Below are 16,210 nucleotides of genomic sequence, written 5' to 3' on the forward strand. Positions count from 1 at the left end.
GCGGGCTGGGCTCCCCGCCGGACGACGTTTCCGCACGGACGGGGGCGCCTTCCTCCACGGGTCCCGCCCTTCCGCTCCAGCAGTTCCCGCCTGACGTTCAAACGGGAAGCATGGCGGCGGCGGCGGCGTCTGAGCCTGAGGACCTTGTCCCGCCGACCGACGGGGAGCTCGAGGCCGGGACGGCCGGCCGGGCCTCGGACCCCGCCACCCCCGAGAGGACTTCCGGGTGCGCTGCACCTCGAAGCGGGCGGTGACGGAAGTGCTGGAGCTGTGCGGCCGCTTCGTGAGGGAACTCGGGGAAGCGCTCCCGGAGGAAATTCGGGAGCCCGCGATGCGAGACCTGCAGTGGGTACGCGCCGGCGCCGCCTTCCTGCTCGGCCCGGGCCCGGTACCCGGGCCTCAGGCTCGAGCGGCGCCAGAGCGGGGCGGGGCCGCGGGGGCGGCGGGGCAGCCGGCGCTGCCCGTAGGCGCGACCCCCTGGCCCGTGTCGTTGGAAGTTGGACGTGAGGACAGGCTATGACTTTGGATTTAGTGATGCGTTTTGCTCAGCCCCATAGACCCAGGAGCTCATATTCAGAACTTGTGATAATGATGTGGTTTGAGTTAGTGTGGGGTTCTTGGGTTCACTCCGGGAAAGGTTTCACCAGAGATTCCCTTTCAGCGGCAGGCAGCGAGTTTCTGCACGAGACAGAGACGGTCGTTATATTTAAAGGGTAGGTTTTTTAGGAAAAGGGTCAGGAAAGTAAAGTATACTTGCTTAGACACAAGCGGGCAGGAAGAGCTGGTTCAGAAGGGAAAGGTTTGCTAAAAGGGACCTGCACGGCCTTGACAAGTCACTGGCAGGCAGGAAGCTGTTGCCCTATAGAGGGAGATAGTTGGTGAAAAGAGGCATCCTGCATAGGCACAGGTGGGCAGTGGGAGTGCTGCCCCGAGCCAGTGCAGAGACTGCACTGATATAGTCTTCTGTTTGGAAGGGGTCACTCTTTGTGAGCTGTCAGTTGGTTGCTAATTTTGAATAACTATGTGGAATTTGAAAGGGACCGGGGATTCTACAACGGGCTAGATCTCTGTATCTTTATCTTTACCTTTGGGGTCTATTGGGCTCAATATTCGTATCTTTAGATTGCACCTCGGGATACTAGTGTCTGGTTATGCTAATCTCTTCTGACCCCATCTCCTTGTGTGAGCCAGGTTTCTGGTCTTGTGGTGCCTCCTTTTTTTTTTTAGTTTTTTCTATTCTTATCCTCCATCATCAATGTAAAATGAATGAGATGGTTTACATTCCTTTGTGCTAAACCTTCAGTCTGGTCTATGAAATTTACAGCGCATCTTTCGGAATAGGTCCTGTTTTCCGCTTCTGGTATCTTTAAAGCCCAGTGAGAGAAGAAATTCTCCAGGGAAGGGTAATCCTGGAAGTCAGCCACCTACCCGGCTAACTTCTGGCCTTTGTGTTTGCCAGTTTTATAGCATCTTGTAAAGGGAACGAAAATATTGCCCCTGCAAGTTAAAACACTATGGGAGCGGTCTTGACTGTAAACTTCACTGTCACATACTCTCCCCTGTAACATATTTCCTCTACCTTTCTCAAAGCCCTAAAGAAGATAGTTGCTTTCTTTCTTCATCTTCTTTCTTTGGGTGGGGAGCGGCGGGGAGTTGGGGGGGGGGCAGCAAATTGAGGAATTGGTACTTGCCATAAAGAAGCACATATCTGTATGTAAAAGCTTGTAATTCTGCTGGTGAGTGTGAATGGCCATGGTGCTAACAATACAAATAAAGGTTAAGTGGGGAAAAGAAGAAACACTCCCTAGGTTGTGAGTCTGTATTCTGGTTTTGTATACAGTGGCTTATATCCCCTCTTTGCAAGCAAAGCAAGAATAGAGACATGCCCAGAACATTTTTAGTAGAAGTGTTGGAGAAGACTATATTGTTGTGTGAAAAGGATTGATAATCCGTCCATTCAAGAAAGTGCTAAAGTGCTTGGACCAGGTAATTGCATTTTTGGAAAACAGACCAAGTGGGCTTAACTACTTATATCTTAGTCAGTAGATAATGGAACAAATTAGAAGATAGAAACTTGAAAACTTAGGCTCATTTGTGTTTATTTCAAATAACAGTAGATAAAAGGCAGAGGCTGTAATTATGTTGCTGTATAGTAGTTGATAGTTTTGAACAATAGTATTGGTAGTGATGAGATTTTTGGAGTTAGTGCAGGGTCCTTGGGTTCACTCTGGGAAAGGTGTCACTGGAGCTTCCGTTTCAGCAGCATGCAGCGAGTTCCCCAGGCACGTTTCTCCACTAGACAGAGACATTAGTTATAATTAAAGAGCAGGTTTATTAGGGAAAGGGACAGGTTTGCTAAGAGAGGCCTGCATGTTTGCAGGTGGGTGGCCTTGTCAGGTCACAGGCAGGCAGGAAGGCTGCTGCCTTGCAGAGGAGGGAGTTGGTGAATAGAGGCACCTGCACAGTCACAGGTGAGCAGTGGGAGTGCTGCTCTGAGCCAGTGCAGAGACTGCACTGATACAGTCCTTTTCTCTTTGGGAGAGGCTCACCCCTCCGTGAAGTGGCCTGCTTGTTGCTGATGTTGGGTAACAGGCAAAACCAGGAAGGGACCAGAGAGTCCAGGATGGACCCAATCGCCATATCTTTACCCTCAGGTCTGTGCTTCATGCCCTATAGCATCTGATTCTGCTTGGGTCTCCTGCCTTGTGATAAGGCACTGGTGCCTAAGGGTCCAACCTTTACAGCTGGGTTAATGGTCCTGTTATTCCCCTCTACTCCCACCTCCTTATGCTTAGAATTGGCAGACTCCATGGCTAAGTAGGCTCCTTTCCCAACTCACGGGGGCACAGAGTCAGGAACGTAGTGTCCCAAGAACCTGATCTGGCCGTGGGGGGCGTAGACCCCAATTCCCGGCATCCCACAATTTGGTCCTGACCTTCGGAACGGGGGCAAACCAGCAAGAGGGAAATCTCCACTACTCGTTTATTGCCTAGGATTTGGGTACCTAGTCTGGACTGGCGTCCCCTAATCCAGGTCTAGGTATAATGGGAGTCACCTGACGTGGGTCCATGGTTTATGACGTGGGCCCCCGAGGTAGGGGGTTAGGGGAGGAGGTGGATAGCCAGAGGCGAGGGCCTCCTAGAAAGGAGGGTCAGGCAGGTGACTTACCCCTAGAATCAAGGCTGGTGGTGGATGTGAGGCGTCTGCAATGGAGAGGAGAGGTCCCAGGAATGGGAAAGCAGCCCCGGCGCCAGGAGACACAGCCTTCCCAAGTTTCAGCACCAAGATGAAAGGCTTGGCGCCCTAAAGAGAAGGAGAGCCAGGCCAAGTTTCTCACAGGCTGGAAAACTTTATTGCGCCCCTGGGCGAGATTCATGGACCCAAGGTGGGGGTCAATGAAGTTGCGTAAGTTGCCGAGGGAGGCAGGCTTTTATAGGGTGAGGAGAAGTCAGGTGGGAAACTAGGTTTGTAAGGCGGGAAAAGGTTTGTAGGGTGGGAAGAGGTTTATTGTCTGATTTTTTTTCTAGGTAGGCTTCCTGCCTCTGGTGGACTTTTGTATTCCGGCCCCCTGCATCAACCTTTCAGTTTTGGTCTTGGGGCACCACATCCTTTCCAGTCTTTCTATTCTTGTCCTCCATCATTCCCCCTGACCATATCCGGCCCAAAATCTTTTGGAGAGTTGAAGGGAGGAGATCCATTTTCTGTAGCAGCTTCCTGCTGGAGTGGGATGTAGAGCTGGCCCTACCTGAAAGGGCCCTGGAATATGGTCTCCCTAACACTAATCCCTGAGCTGTCTATTGGTGGTTCTGGAAGGAGGCAAGGGGTGGGACATCTGGAGTCCAAAGGTAGGGCATCTGGACAGGCTATTGTTCTTCTTGTATGGATCAGCTGTTTTTGCTTGGAGGAGTTTAAACTTGACGAGCTTCCCCTAGGTTAGAAGAAACAAATTTAATTAGGAGATTGCGTAAGTTAAGGTTTAAAGAGGAGAGTGAGAAGTATAGCAGCGGCTAAGGGCCCTCAGTAACATGTGTAGTCATTTGGGCCAGCCGTTGAGTATTAGGTTTACTAACGATGAGCAGCAGTGTAATAGCAAGTTTCGAGATAGTGACATGGGAATGAATTTTACCAGGGAAGCAACCCATTTTTAGAGTGTTGTTAGACTAATAAGAATGTCGGTAGGATATTTGTTCCTAGCAGGGGAGCTGTTTTATTTTTTAATTTTTTTTTATTTTTTAAATAATAAATTTTATTTTTATATTCCCCATACAATTGCAACCCCCCCATTCTGACCCCAATCCCTCCCCTCCCGCCCCCCACCCCCCAAAAAGTGTCTCTGGTTCATAGTTTTTTGTTGATTTTGATTTTCATTTTCTTATAGTTATTCATTTTCCTGGTCCCTTATTTAAGTTTTCTAAATTCCTGCTATGAGTGAGACCATCCGTTATTTTTCTTTTTCTTTTTGGCTTATTTCACTGAGCATGATCCCTTCCAGCGCCATCCATGTTGCTGCAAATTGCATGTGTTTATCTTTTTTGAATGCTGAGTAATATTCCATGGTATATATGTACCACATCTTCTTGATCCAGTCATCTATTTTTGGGCATTTGAGCTGTTTCCAAAGCTTAGCTATTGTAAATAGTGCTGCTGTAAACATAGGGGTGCAGGTGTTCTTTGGAATTGATGTTTCTGTGTCCTTTGGGTAAATACCTAGGAGTAGAATTGCTGGATCATATGGAAGCTCTATGTTTAGTAGGTCCAGAAATCTCTACACAGCTCTCCATAGTGGTTGGACCAGTCTGCACTCCCACCAACAGTGCAGAAGAGTTCCTTTTTCTCCACATCCTCGCCAACATTTCCTGTTGCTAGTTTTTTTAATATGTGCCATTCTCGCTAGTGTAAGATGGTATCTCATGGTAGTTTTGATTTGCATTTCCCTGATTGCAAGTGATGTTGAACATTTTTTCATATCCCTGTTAGCCATTTGCATTTCCTCTTCAGAGAAGTTTCTTTTTAGCTCTTCTGCCCATTTATTGACTGGATTATTTTCTTGGTTGTTGTTGAGTCTCATCAGCTCTTTGCAGATTTTTGTGATCAGTCCTTTATCATTAGTGTTGTGTGCAAAGATGTTCTCCCAGTTGGTGGGGTTTCTCTTTGTTTTTGTTATTGTCTCTTTTGCTGTGCAGAAGCTCTTTAATTTGATGTAGTCCCAGCTGTTGATCTTTGCCTTCACTATCACTGCTTTGGGTGATGTGTCTGTAAAGATGTCTTTGATGTGCAAATCACGTAGTGTTTCGCCTATATTTCCTTCTATGTATTTTATGGTTTCAGGTCTTATGTCTAGTTCTTTAATCCATTTTGAGTTGATTTTTGTGTATGGTGTGAGGTAGTGGTCAAGCTTCATTCTTTTGCATGTAGCGACCCAGTTTTCCCAGCACCATTTATTGAACAAACTTTCTTTGCTCCAATGCATAGTCTTTGCTCCTTTGTCAAAGATTAGTTGACCATAAATCTGTGGGTTTATTTCTGGATTTTCTATTCGATTCCATTGGTCTGTATGTCTGTTCTTGTTCCAATACATGCAGTTTTGATGATTATGGCTTTGTAGTATAGTTTGAAGTCTGGGCGTGTGATGCCTCCATTCCCTTCTTTTTTTTTCAGGAGAGCTTTGGCTATTCGGGGTTTTTTGTGATTCCATATGAATTTCATCAATAATTGTTCTATTTCTTTGAAGAATGACATTGAAATTTTGATTGGAATAGCATTGAATCTGTATATTGCTTTTGGTAGGATGGCCATTTTAATAATGTTTATTCTCCCAATCCATGAGCAGGGGATGTCTTTCCATTTCTTTGTGTCTTCTTCTATTTCTTTTAACAGTGTTATATAGTTTTCTTTGTATAGGTCCTTTACCTCTTTTGTTATATTTATTCCCAAGTATTTGATTTTTTTTGTTTCAATAATAAAAGGGATTTTTTTTTTTATTTTTTCTTCAGATTTATTGTTTGTGTATAGGAAGGCTACTGACTTTTGCGTGTTGATTTTGTATCCTGCCACTTTACTGAACTGATTGATGAGTTGAATTAGTTTTTCTGTGGAGTTTTTGGGGTTCTCTATGTATATTATCATATCACCTGCAAATAGTGATAGTTTGACTTCTTCTTTTCCTATTTGGTTTCCTTGTATGTCTTTCTCTTGTCTTATTGCTCTGGCTAGGACTTCCAGTATTATATTGAAAAGCAGTGGTGAAAGTGGACATCCTTGTCTTATTCCAGATCTTAATGGAAATGCTTTCAGCTTTTCACCATTGAGAATGATACTGGCTGTTGGCTTGTCATATATGGCCTGTATGATGTTGAGGTACGTTCCTTGTATCCCAAGAATTTCAAGGGCTTTTATCATGAATGGGTGTTGCACTTTGTCGAAAGCTTTCTCAGCATCTATTGATATTATCATATGGTTTTTATATTTCTTTTTGTTGATGTGTTGGATAACGTTGATTGATTTTCGGATGTTAAACCATCCTTGTGTCCCTGGAATGAATCCTACTTGGTCGTGGTGAATTATTTTATGGATACATTGTTGGATTCTGATAGCTAAAATTTTATTGAGGATTTTTGCATCAGTGTTCATTAGGGAGATTGACCTGTAGTTTTCCTTTTTTGTGTTGTCCTTGTTCGGTTTTGGTATTAGTGTAATGTTGGCTTCATAGGATGTGTTTGGTATTGTCCCTTCCTTCTCAATTTTTTGGAAGAGTTTGTGAAGGACAGGCACTAATTCGTCTCCGAATGTTTGGTAGAATTCATTTGTAAATCCATCAGGTCCTGGGCTTTTGTTTTTGGGGAGGTTTTTGATTACCATTTCAATTTTGCTGCTTGTAATTGGTCTGTTTAGGTGTTCTATTTCTTCTTTATCTAGCTTTGGGTGATTGTAGAGTTGTAGGAATTTGTCCATCTCCTCTAGATTGTTGAACTTGTTTCCATATAACTGTTCATAGTAGTTACTGATTATTCTTTTGATTTCTGCTGTGTCCGTTGTGATTTCTCCTCTTTCATTTATGATCCTGTTTATTTGCGCTTTCTCCCTTTTTCCTTTGTGAGCCTGGCTAGGGGTTTGTCTATTTTATTGATTTTTTCCAAAGAACCAGCTCTTGGTTTCATTGATCTTTTGGATTGTTTTTTTAGTTTCAATTTCATTTGTTTCTGCTTTGGTTTTTATTATTTTTTTTTCTTCTACTGGTTTTGGGGTTTTTTTTTGTTGTTGTTTTTCTAGATCTTTGAGCTTCGAGATTAGGTTGTTTCTTTGAGTTCTTTCTTGTTTCTTGATATGAGCTTCTATTGCTATATATTTTCCTCTTATTACTGCTTTTGCTGCATCCCATGCATTTAGGATATTGGTGTCCTCCTTGTCGTTCAATTCAAAGAATTTTTTAATTTCTTCTTTGATCTCCTCATTAGTCCAGTGGTCTTCCAGTAGTGTGGTTTTTAATCTCCATGAGGTAGGAGAATTCCTTGCTTTCTTTTTATGGTTTATTTCTATTTTGATGTCTTCATGGTCAGAAAAGATGGTTGGTATGATTTCAATCTCGGTGTATCTGTTGATATTTGTCTTGTGCCCCAGTATGTGAGAATGATCCGTGTGCGCTTGAGAAAAATGTGTACTCCATTTTTTTGGGGTTTAGTGTTCTATAGAGGTCTGTCAAGCCCAAATGCTCTAGGTCCTTATTTAGAGCTTTAGTTTCTTTACTTATTTTTTGTCTTGTTGATCTATCCTTGTTGATAGTGGTGTGTTGAAGTCTCCCACTATGTATATGTTTTCTCTGATGTCTGTTTTCAGAGAGGACAACAGTTGTCTGATATATTTTGGTGCTCCTTCGTTTGGTGAGTTAATGAGTGTTATTTCTTCTTGAAGTATTGTCCCCTTGATCATAATGTAGTGGCCGTTGGGGGCTCTTTTTATTTTTTTGAGTTTGAAGTCTGTTTTATCTGATATAAGTATAGCTGTTCCTGCTTTCTTTTTTGGTCCATTTGCTTGTAGGATTGTTTTCCATCCTTTAACTTTGAGTCTGTTTTTATCTTTTGTAGCTAAATGTGTTTCCTGGAGACAGCAAAAGGTTGGGTTTTGTTTCTTAATCCAGGCTGCAACTCTGTGTCTTTTTATTGAAGAGTTTAGTCTATTTACATTTAGAGTTAATATTGATATGTTAGCATCTGTATTTGCCATTGTGTTTGTCTTTTCCTTTGATTTTATTTATTTATTCTTTTAATACCTTTTTTTTTGGCCTTCTTTTGTTTTTATTCATCCCTCTGAGGTTCTGGCTTTAGGGTTCCTTGTAGTGTTTTTTGGAGTGGGGGTTTAGTTGTAATGAAATTCCAGAGTTTCTGTTTGTCTGGGAAGGTCCTTATTCTTTCTTCATAGAGCAAGGAGAGCTTTGTGGTATAGAGTATTCTTGGTTGGCATCTGTTTTCTTGGAGTCTGTTGACTATGTCCCTCCACTCTCTCCTTGCCCGGAGTGTTTCTTCAGAGAAGTCTGATGTCAGCCTGATTGGTTTTCCTTTGAATGCTATCTCTTTCTTCCCTCTTGTCAGCTTCATTTTTTCCTTGTCCTGGATTCTTGGGAGCTTTACTATTATGTGTCTTGCTGTGTTTTTCCTTTCGTCGTGGAAGTTTGTTGTTCTTCTTGCTTCTTGTATATCAATTTTCAGCTCCTTCTTCACATTTGGGAAGTTCTCGTCAATTATCTCCTGGAATATTTTCTCTGTTCCTACATCTCTCTCCTCTCCTTCTGGAATTCCTATAACTCTTATATTTCCTTTCCTCATGGAGTCAGATAGTTCCCAAAGTCTTTCTTCATTCTTTTTCCTTCTTCTCTTTCCTTTTCTGTTTTGGTTCTTTTTATTTCTGTGTCTTCTAGAGTACTTATTCATTCTTCCATTTCATCTATTCTGCTTTCATTGCTTTTCCCAGAGTTCATTAGTTCTTCCATTAATTCTTTGATCTCCTGCGTTTCTTTTACTTCCCTCTTTAGGGACTCAATTTCCTTCTTCTGATCATTGTTTTCCTTTATGAGTTCTGTCACTTTTTTAATCAAGGCAATTTTAAATTCTCTTTCTGGAAGGCTCAGAAGTTCTTCCAAGTTACTGTCGTTGCAATCTGGGGGGTGGTTTCCTATTTGTGGTGTGCTTTTTTCCTGAGGAGTTGTTAGGTTGCGTGTTGTTCTTCTACTCCCTACTGTCTGTTTTCTAATTTGTCGTATGCATTGGGACACTGTGTTGCTGGGACTGGCCGGCATCTTGGGTGAGCTTCTCCGCTCCCCTCTGGCTCCTCCAGGAGCCATCTGTCAGTTTCAAGCAGTCTTTACTGAAGAAAGGTCCCTGTTCTAAGATGCCGATGTGGGGACACACACCCCTGTGTGCTTGGTCTGCCCTGGTGGTGGGTTCCCGCTCCCCTCTGGGTTTGGACTGCAAGCCAGAAGTGGCCTGGCGTGGGTGAGCTTTCCCGCTCACCTCTGGCTCCTGTGGGAGCCTTCTGCATGCAGTCTTTCCTGAAGAAATATCCCTGTTCTAAAATGGCGATGCGGGACGCACTCCCTGCGCGTCCGGTCTCAGGCACACTCTTCTGCGCGCCTGGTCTGCCCCGGCTGTGGGTGCCCGCTCCCCCTGTGGGCTCAGACTGCTGGTCTGAAGGGGCCTGGGGTGGGCTAACTTCCCAGCTGGCCAGGGGTTCCTTCAGGACCCTTCTGCACGTTTCAAGAAAGGTCCCTGGGTGTTAGTGACTTTTTTTTCTGGTTGCTAGGTGGCGCCAGAGATCTCTCCTAGTCCATGGGGGGCCGTTTTTCTTCACCAGGTGGGACAGGGAACAGAGCGGGAATGGTAGGGAAAACCTCAACGGCTTTGGGGTGCTGTGTCTGCCTTGTGCCCCACCGACGTGGAGGACCCAAGCTCCGAATTTTGTTCCCCGGGTCTCAGTTCCAAAGCCCTCAGGTCCAGGGCGCGGGCTGTAGCCCAGTTCAGTGGCTGCAGCAATGGCGCCTTTTGTACCCCGCTCCCGTGTCTGGGCACCTGGTTTCTGATTACTCAGTGAGGGACTTTCACCTCAGTGAGGCACCCCCCCACCCCCGCGCGTCTCCCCGCAAGCCTAGGTCTCAGGCGCTGGGACCTGGGCAGCCACGATCCCAATCTGCATTTGCTTTTCAAGTGCTGCTTTTCAGCGCAAGCTTACCGGCCGGCCCGGGGCTGTGTGCGGGTCTCCTCCAGAGTCTTTGTTCTCTAATGGCGCCTGGAGCCCGTTCGCTCACCACAGCGCAGCTCCCGTTCAGGGGGTGTGGTGGCTGCAATAGTTCCTTTCCACTCACAGTCCCGCTTGCTGCGTAGTTTGTTCTTGTTGGTCGTTTTAGTTTGTTGTTTTCCTCCTCTCTGCCGGTCGGAGAGTGCCGCCTCTGTGGGCGGGGGAGGGGAGCAGGGTTCTGCGCTTTCCTCCCTTCTAGTCCTCTTTTATGGCAACTTTCTTCTTCGGGTAGTTTGCTGGAGTCGTCCGTTTGTCTTCCGTGTCCCCGTTCTCACTGGGACCTGCCGCTTTTCCTCCCTATTAACTTTTTTTAATGGGAGATCTTGCTCGCAGCGTCTCCTCGCCGCCATGTTGCTCCGCCCTTTCGGGAGCTGTTTTAGATCCCATGTGTCCCTTGCTGAGTGTGTAGAGTAGCAAGCCCAGTGAAAACTACTAGTTTTTCAGTTTTTTTAGGGACAGTGTCATGAGCATGATCACTGTGAGGCTAGTCAGAACCTCAGGAAAGTTGGGTGAGCTTTAAAGTTAAGTTAGAGGGCCTCCCTGGTGGCGCAGCGGTTGAGCGCTGGGTTGCGAAGCTGCCCGCGGCCTCTGTGGCACCGGTTTGATCCCCGGCTGCTCCCCGGCCACTGGAGGAGGGTCCCACATGGCGCGCAGACCTCTCCTGCTGCCTGCTGCTCCCCTCAGCAGTGTACCTTGGTCCCTCTGCCTCCTCTGCTCCCGGCTCTGGCTCTGGTGAATTCTCTCACCCTCCCGCGCTTCTGACTGTACCCAGTGCTTGTATAAACAAACAAACAAATAAATAAAACATGTCTTTATAAAAAAAATAAATAAAGTTAAGTTAGAGTGAGGATAGCAGTCCACCTTTTTAAATGTTAAGATTTTACCCAAGTATGATGACTCAATGGTTTTATATCTTCCAATTTTGAGGCAGAGTGGTATTAGAAAGACAGTGTCAGACCCTTTTCGGGCTCCAGGATGAGGACAATTCCAAGTGTTAAGGAGTACCAGTCATGTAAAGGGGAGTCTGCAGGAGACTGTTAGGAGCAAACATGTAAAACAGTTTATCCTGTTAATAAAAAGTGTTAGTCCTATCTGTAGGTTGAAGAGGACCAGAAATTAAGTTACTCAAACGTGTTTTATCCTGTTAATAGATGCATGTTTTTCTTGGGCAGCAGTAAGCAGATTTAGTGACCTTTGATTTTGTTAAGGCCATTCCTATTGTATTTTGTGAGGAAGGGAAGGTGGGTCCAGAATGCTGGGTGAGTACAGAGTAAGTAGCTTCCATATCAATCAGAAAATTAATATTCTTACCGGCGACATCCGGGGTTACCCTAGGCTCAGCCATGGAGATGGTTAGCTGGAGAGGTGTCTACGTCCTTGGGCCCCATCACTTGTCATCCAGGGGGGGTATGCTGGCAGCTGAGGGTCTGGTCCCTCCTCACTTCGAGAAGGGGACAATCCCTTTTCCAGTAGCCTTCCTTCTTGCACCTGGGGCACAGCCCAGGTGGATTTTTGGGTTGTGTGCAATTCCTGCTCCACTGCCCAGACTTGTACATGTAGTGTGGGGCCGTTGAAGTTCCTCCATACTTTATCCCAGGCAGGTCAGCCTTCTGTTTCTGAGCCTGGGTGAGCCTGGGTCGGCAGAGCACCAGCAATGGTGGTGCCTATTAATGGAGCCTGTCTTTACTCATTCACCAGGGCCTTCTTGCCTTTTTTTTTTTTTTTAACCCTTTACTTTGGTCCCTATTGTTAAAGATATTAAGAGCCTCTTTTAAAAGCTGGTGTAACTGAGTTTGGGGTCCCATGGCTAGTTTTTGGGGTTGTTTGTGAGTGTCTGTGCAGACTGACTAATAATCACCTCACCTTGTCTTGTATTAGGATGGAGGTTTGTGAACTTGCGAATGGCTTTCTCTAATTGCTCTTGATTTTGTCTCTGGTGCCTGCACCTGATGTCAGAGCAAGATTGGCTAATGAAGGAGACTGCTAAAATGCTTGTGCTTTTCTGGGTCTAGATTAGCATACCTTTTCATAGCCTCAGCAAATCCAGCCTGAAATGATGTGGGATTTTTGGGCTTTTGCGTAACTTTTCAGCCCTTTTATAATTGACTGGCTTATTAGGTTTTAAGAAGTCTTATGTGTTTTACAACAATCTGATTAGTTTGCATTTATGTTGAAAAGGTGTAGCAATCCTATGAGAATGCTTTCTGTGAGGTATCAGTATACCCAAATTGACTCAGTTTGTTTTTCACAATGAAAAACAATTTTATCAGGTGTCTTAAGAGCCCTCTTAAGACAAAAACTTTAGTAACAAACTTACAGATTTTACATCAGAGTGACAAGGATTTTTAAGAGATCTATTTTTTTTTTTTTTGACAAGGCTCAGCAATGTTGACATGATAAAAGTTTTTTTTCCCAGGTAACCTGAGGGTAAGAGCACCAAGATTTTTAGATTACCTGAACAGTCTTCAATTTGTTATAAGAAACTAGTGAAACTAGCAGTCTTTAATTTGTTTTAAGAAACTAGTCTTCAATTTGAAAAGAACTAAAGCTTGGTATTAAATTGGTATATTACTGATACCCAAATTAACCAAAACATTTCATAGTAAGTCATCTGAGCACACACAATTTTCCACCAAAATCTCTCTCTCAGACCTTCAACACTTTCCTTTGCTTTCTTTGTTTTTAATACCATTTCATTTACCCATCCTACTTTAAATTAGCTTAAGGACCTTCAGAATATCCACCTTTAATACATTTTTTACACACACACACACACACACACACACACACATACCCTCCCCCTCTTATCTCACTTACATTTAGAGTTATTGCATCCTAGTTTTTAACCTCAACCTTGTAATAGCTGTTATACTATCGTCTCTTTAGACTGGACAACTTACACAAACACATCCTTTAAATTTTTTTTTTTTTTGAGATGACATTAAACTTTTCCCGTACAATAAGGAGTAAAAAGTAGACCTGAAATGTAAGTTTCCTTACAATAAGGAACAAAATGTAATCCTGAAAGTTGTTTCCTTAAGACAAGAGAGCACCTTATTTACAGACTGTGAGGACAAGAGAGGCAGCAGATTAAGATCTTTTATCTTGTCTTTTAACCATAAAACATCCTACATAGCCTGCTAGTAAGACCAAAGTAATGTGATAATTTTTTTTTTTTTCCTTAAACCAACCAAACATACCTTAAGAGTGGAAGGCATGGCAGAAATTCCTACCCAGACCAGAAGAATATATCAAGATGGAAAGAAGAAACCCAGTCCCCCATGGCAGGGTGGACATCCCAGTGATCTCAGCACTGGAGCAAAGGTCCAGGCAGCTGCTAGCTGAGAACAATGTGGCATCCCACATGTGTCAGCCAGGGTGGTGTTCCCACTTTATTTTTCAGCATTTTTTTATCTTTTGCCTCAGCCAAAGCGAAGGTTTAGAGAATGGTGTTATAGCGAGGGTTAGTTATGTAAGAATGTCAGGCTGAATTAAGGTCTTTTAAGAGAGAACCCAGAGTAGAGTCTGTGGGAATGGAGGGAGCAGACCCTAGCACATTTGAGTGCGTATGAGTGCCTGAAAGAGAGCTTGAACCTGTCCTGGACAGATTACAGTGAGGGCAGCCACCTGCGTACCACCATGGGGTGGGGAGTAGCCAACGGCATACTCCACAGGGGAGTAGTCCTATTTTTGTGGGCGTCCCCATGCTGAGGAAGAACTCCCCAGGCCTGAGTGTCTGCAGGGCTTGACTTACTATCTGTCCCTGCCATTCTTTCTTCTCTCGGTAGAAAGAAGGCTCTTTTTTATTTAGAAATGTTTTAAGAAAGATAGCTTGTGGGCCTCCCAGGTGGCGCAGCGGTAGAGCGCTGGGTTGCGAAGCTGCCCGCGGCCTCTGCAGCGCCGGTTCAATCCCCGGCTGCTCCCCGGCCACCGGAGGAGGGTCCCACATGGTGCGCAGACCTCTCCTGCCGCCCGCTGCTCCCCTCAGCAGTGTACTTCGGTCCTTCTGCCTGCTCTGCTCCCCGCTCTGGCTCTGGTGAATTCTCTCACCCTCCCGCGCTTCTGACTGTACCCAGTGCATGTATAAACAAAACAAACAAACAAGCAAAACAAATAAATAAAGAAAAAAAAAAAAAAAAAAAGAAAGATAGCTTGTACTTGGCCCACGTATGGCTAATCTTAATACCAGTTAACAAAGAAACCTGTTGGCATTTAGTAAGATGATTTACAATGGAGGACCAGAGGCCTATCTCTGACACTGGGGGATCTAAAATAGCTTACTGGGGTTGTCTTAGTCCCTCATGAGTCTTAAAGTTAAGGCAGACATAACAAAAATTTTAACCAAAGGGAGGAAATATGGTCTCCATAGCAAGGAAAGGCGACTATCAAGAGTACCTGTGATGTAGGAAGGCACCTATAAGATAAGGATTTGAAGAGGGGGAGCTCAGAGGGGGAGCTCTGCCTGAGCAAGAAAAAGACTGGGGCCTTCCTGGTGGTGCAAGGGGTTAAGCACCCCACTATGAAGCAATCCGCAGCCTCTGCAGCATGAGTTCAATCCCCGGCCAGCCAGGGAGCAGCCCACATGGCACAGCAGACCTCTCCTGTCTCCCCGCTGCTCCCCTTAGCAGTGTATTTCAGTGGATCTGCCTGTTCTGTACCCCGCTCTGTCTCTGGTGAATCCTCTCACCCCTGCATCTCCGGCCTGAACCCCAGCTCTTATATGCACAAATAAATAAATCTTTTAAAAAAAGGCTGGATGGGTTTCTGGCTACTTACAGTTTGTTGACTTGTAGTTGATTGCCATGAAAAGGAAGCAGTGAAAGGTTGTAGTTCAAGTTAGGGAAGAGCAGTAGATGAGAGTGATGCCGGCGTGTGTAACAACTGCTGCCGCTTTACCAGGAGTTCTTGTCTGGCGAAACCGTAGAAAGGAATTCACAGACTTTTTGGAGTAAGTAAGCAGAGAGAGACAAATCTTGTCTTTGAAAGAAAAGTTTATTTAGGAAGAACAGAGACAAAGAAGAAAGACTCCCAGGTGTAAAGTACCTGGGAGGGGCCAAGATGAGCCAGTACAGGATATTACTTTAGGAATATATACTTTCTCTCATTATGTTAAAATTTCAGTCTCTCTTCCTGATTGGCTAACTGGGGAATTTCACATTCCTTATCTAACAGTGTTTTCTTTCCCCATTTGTTATGCTTATCGCTTTACCTTTATGGTCTAGTCCTCCTGGTGAGCATCTTTACATTTTATCTTATCATCTAAAAAAAACCAGGACCATCCTTAACAAGATTGTCTGTGGTCCTAGGATGTTTGTTTTTCCCCTATTGTTAACAGTGGTCCTAGGATGTTTGTTTTTCCCAGTGGAATTGGTTGCATTTCCTTGGTTGTCCTTATCTCTGAAGCCTCCCTAAATTCTTCAGAGGTCCCCTCCTGCACTGTCCCTAAAACTGCCTAATAACCCTAGCTAGCCCTGTCTCAAGAGGTTGTGAAAAGCAGGTCAAGCTCTCGTTTCTACAATCCTAAAGAGTGGAGAGCCACTGGGTGGGACATGTGGGTGCTTGTTACAAGTTCCTGTGTTGCTGTACCCTTTGTCTTGGTGGGATTAGAGCTAACCCGGGGTGCACACCAACTTAACCTTTCACAGAGTCTTCTAGAAAGTGGCAGCTGGCCCTAATGACCTCTTACATGGCTGAACCATAACCACTATATTTTTGCTGCAAGAGCGAGACCTAGTTTGAAGACAGAACTCAGGAGCCAGCTCTTTGCCCAAGGTAGAGAGGGAATGGCGGCTCAACTGAGATTGATTAGAAGCAATAGTGAGGCAAAGAGAGGCATGAGGCATTCACCTGGTAAGGCCAAGGGCAGCTGGAAGGTTGTACCTTCACATTTTGGGACCCGCCAAAGAGTAGCCTTGGCCTGAGCCCC

At 44.8% G+C, this 16,210-nt stretch overlaps 1 protein-coding gene across 1 annotated transcript in view; it reads left to right on the forward strand.

The window, feature by feature from the left end:
- Positions 1-96: 96 nt before the first annotated feature.
- NSL1 (NSL1 component of MIS12 kinetochore complex) overlaps positions 97-16,210 on the forward strand; it is a 36,175-nt gene continuing 20,061 nt past the window's right edge. The window contains 2 exon segments of the mRNA XM_037496435.2: positions 97-204; positions 207-349. Of these exon segments, the coding sequence (XP_037352332.1) occupies positions 111-204; positions 207-349 (237 nt within the window). The 5' untranslated portion in view covers positions 97-110.

Source organism: Talpa occidentalis, unplaced genomic scaffold (assembly GCF_014898055.3).
Source record: "Talpa occidentalis isolate TD23 unplaced genomic scaffold, MPIMG_talOcc4v2.1 talOcc4.8, whole genome shotgun sequence".
Lineage (NCBI taxonomy): Eukaryota > Metazoa > Chordata > Mammalia > Eulipotyphla > Talpidae > Talpa > Talpa occidentalis.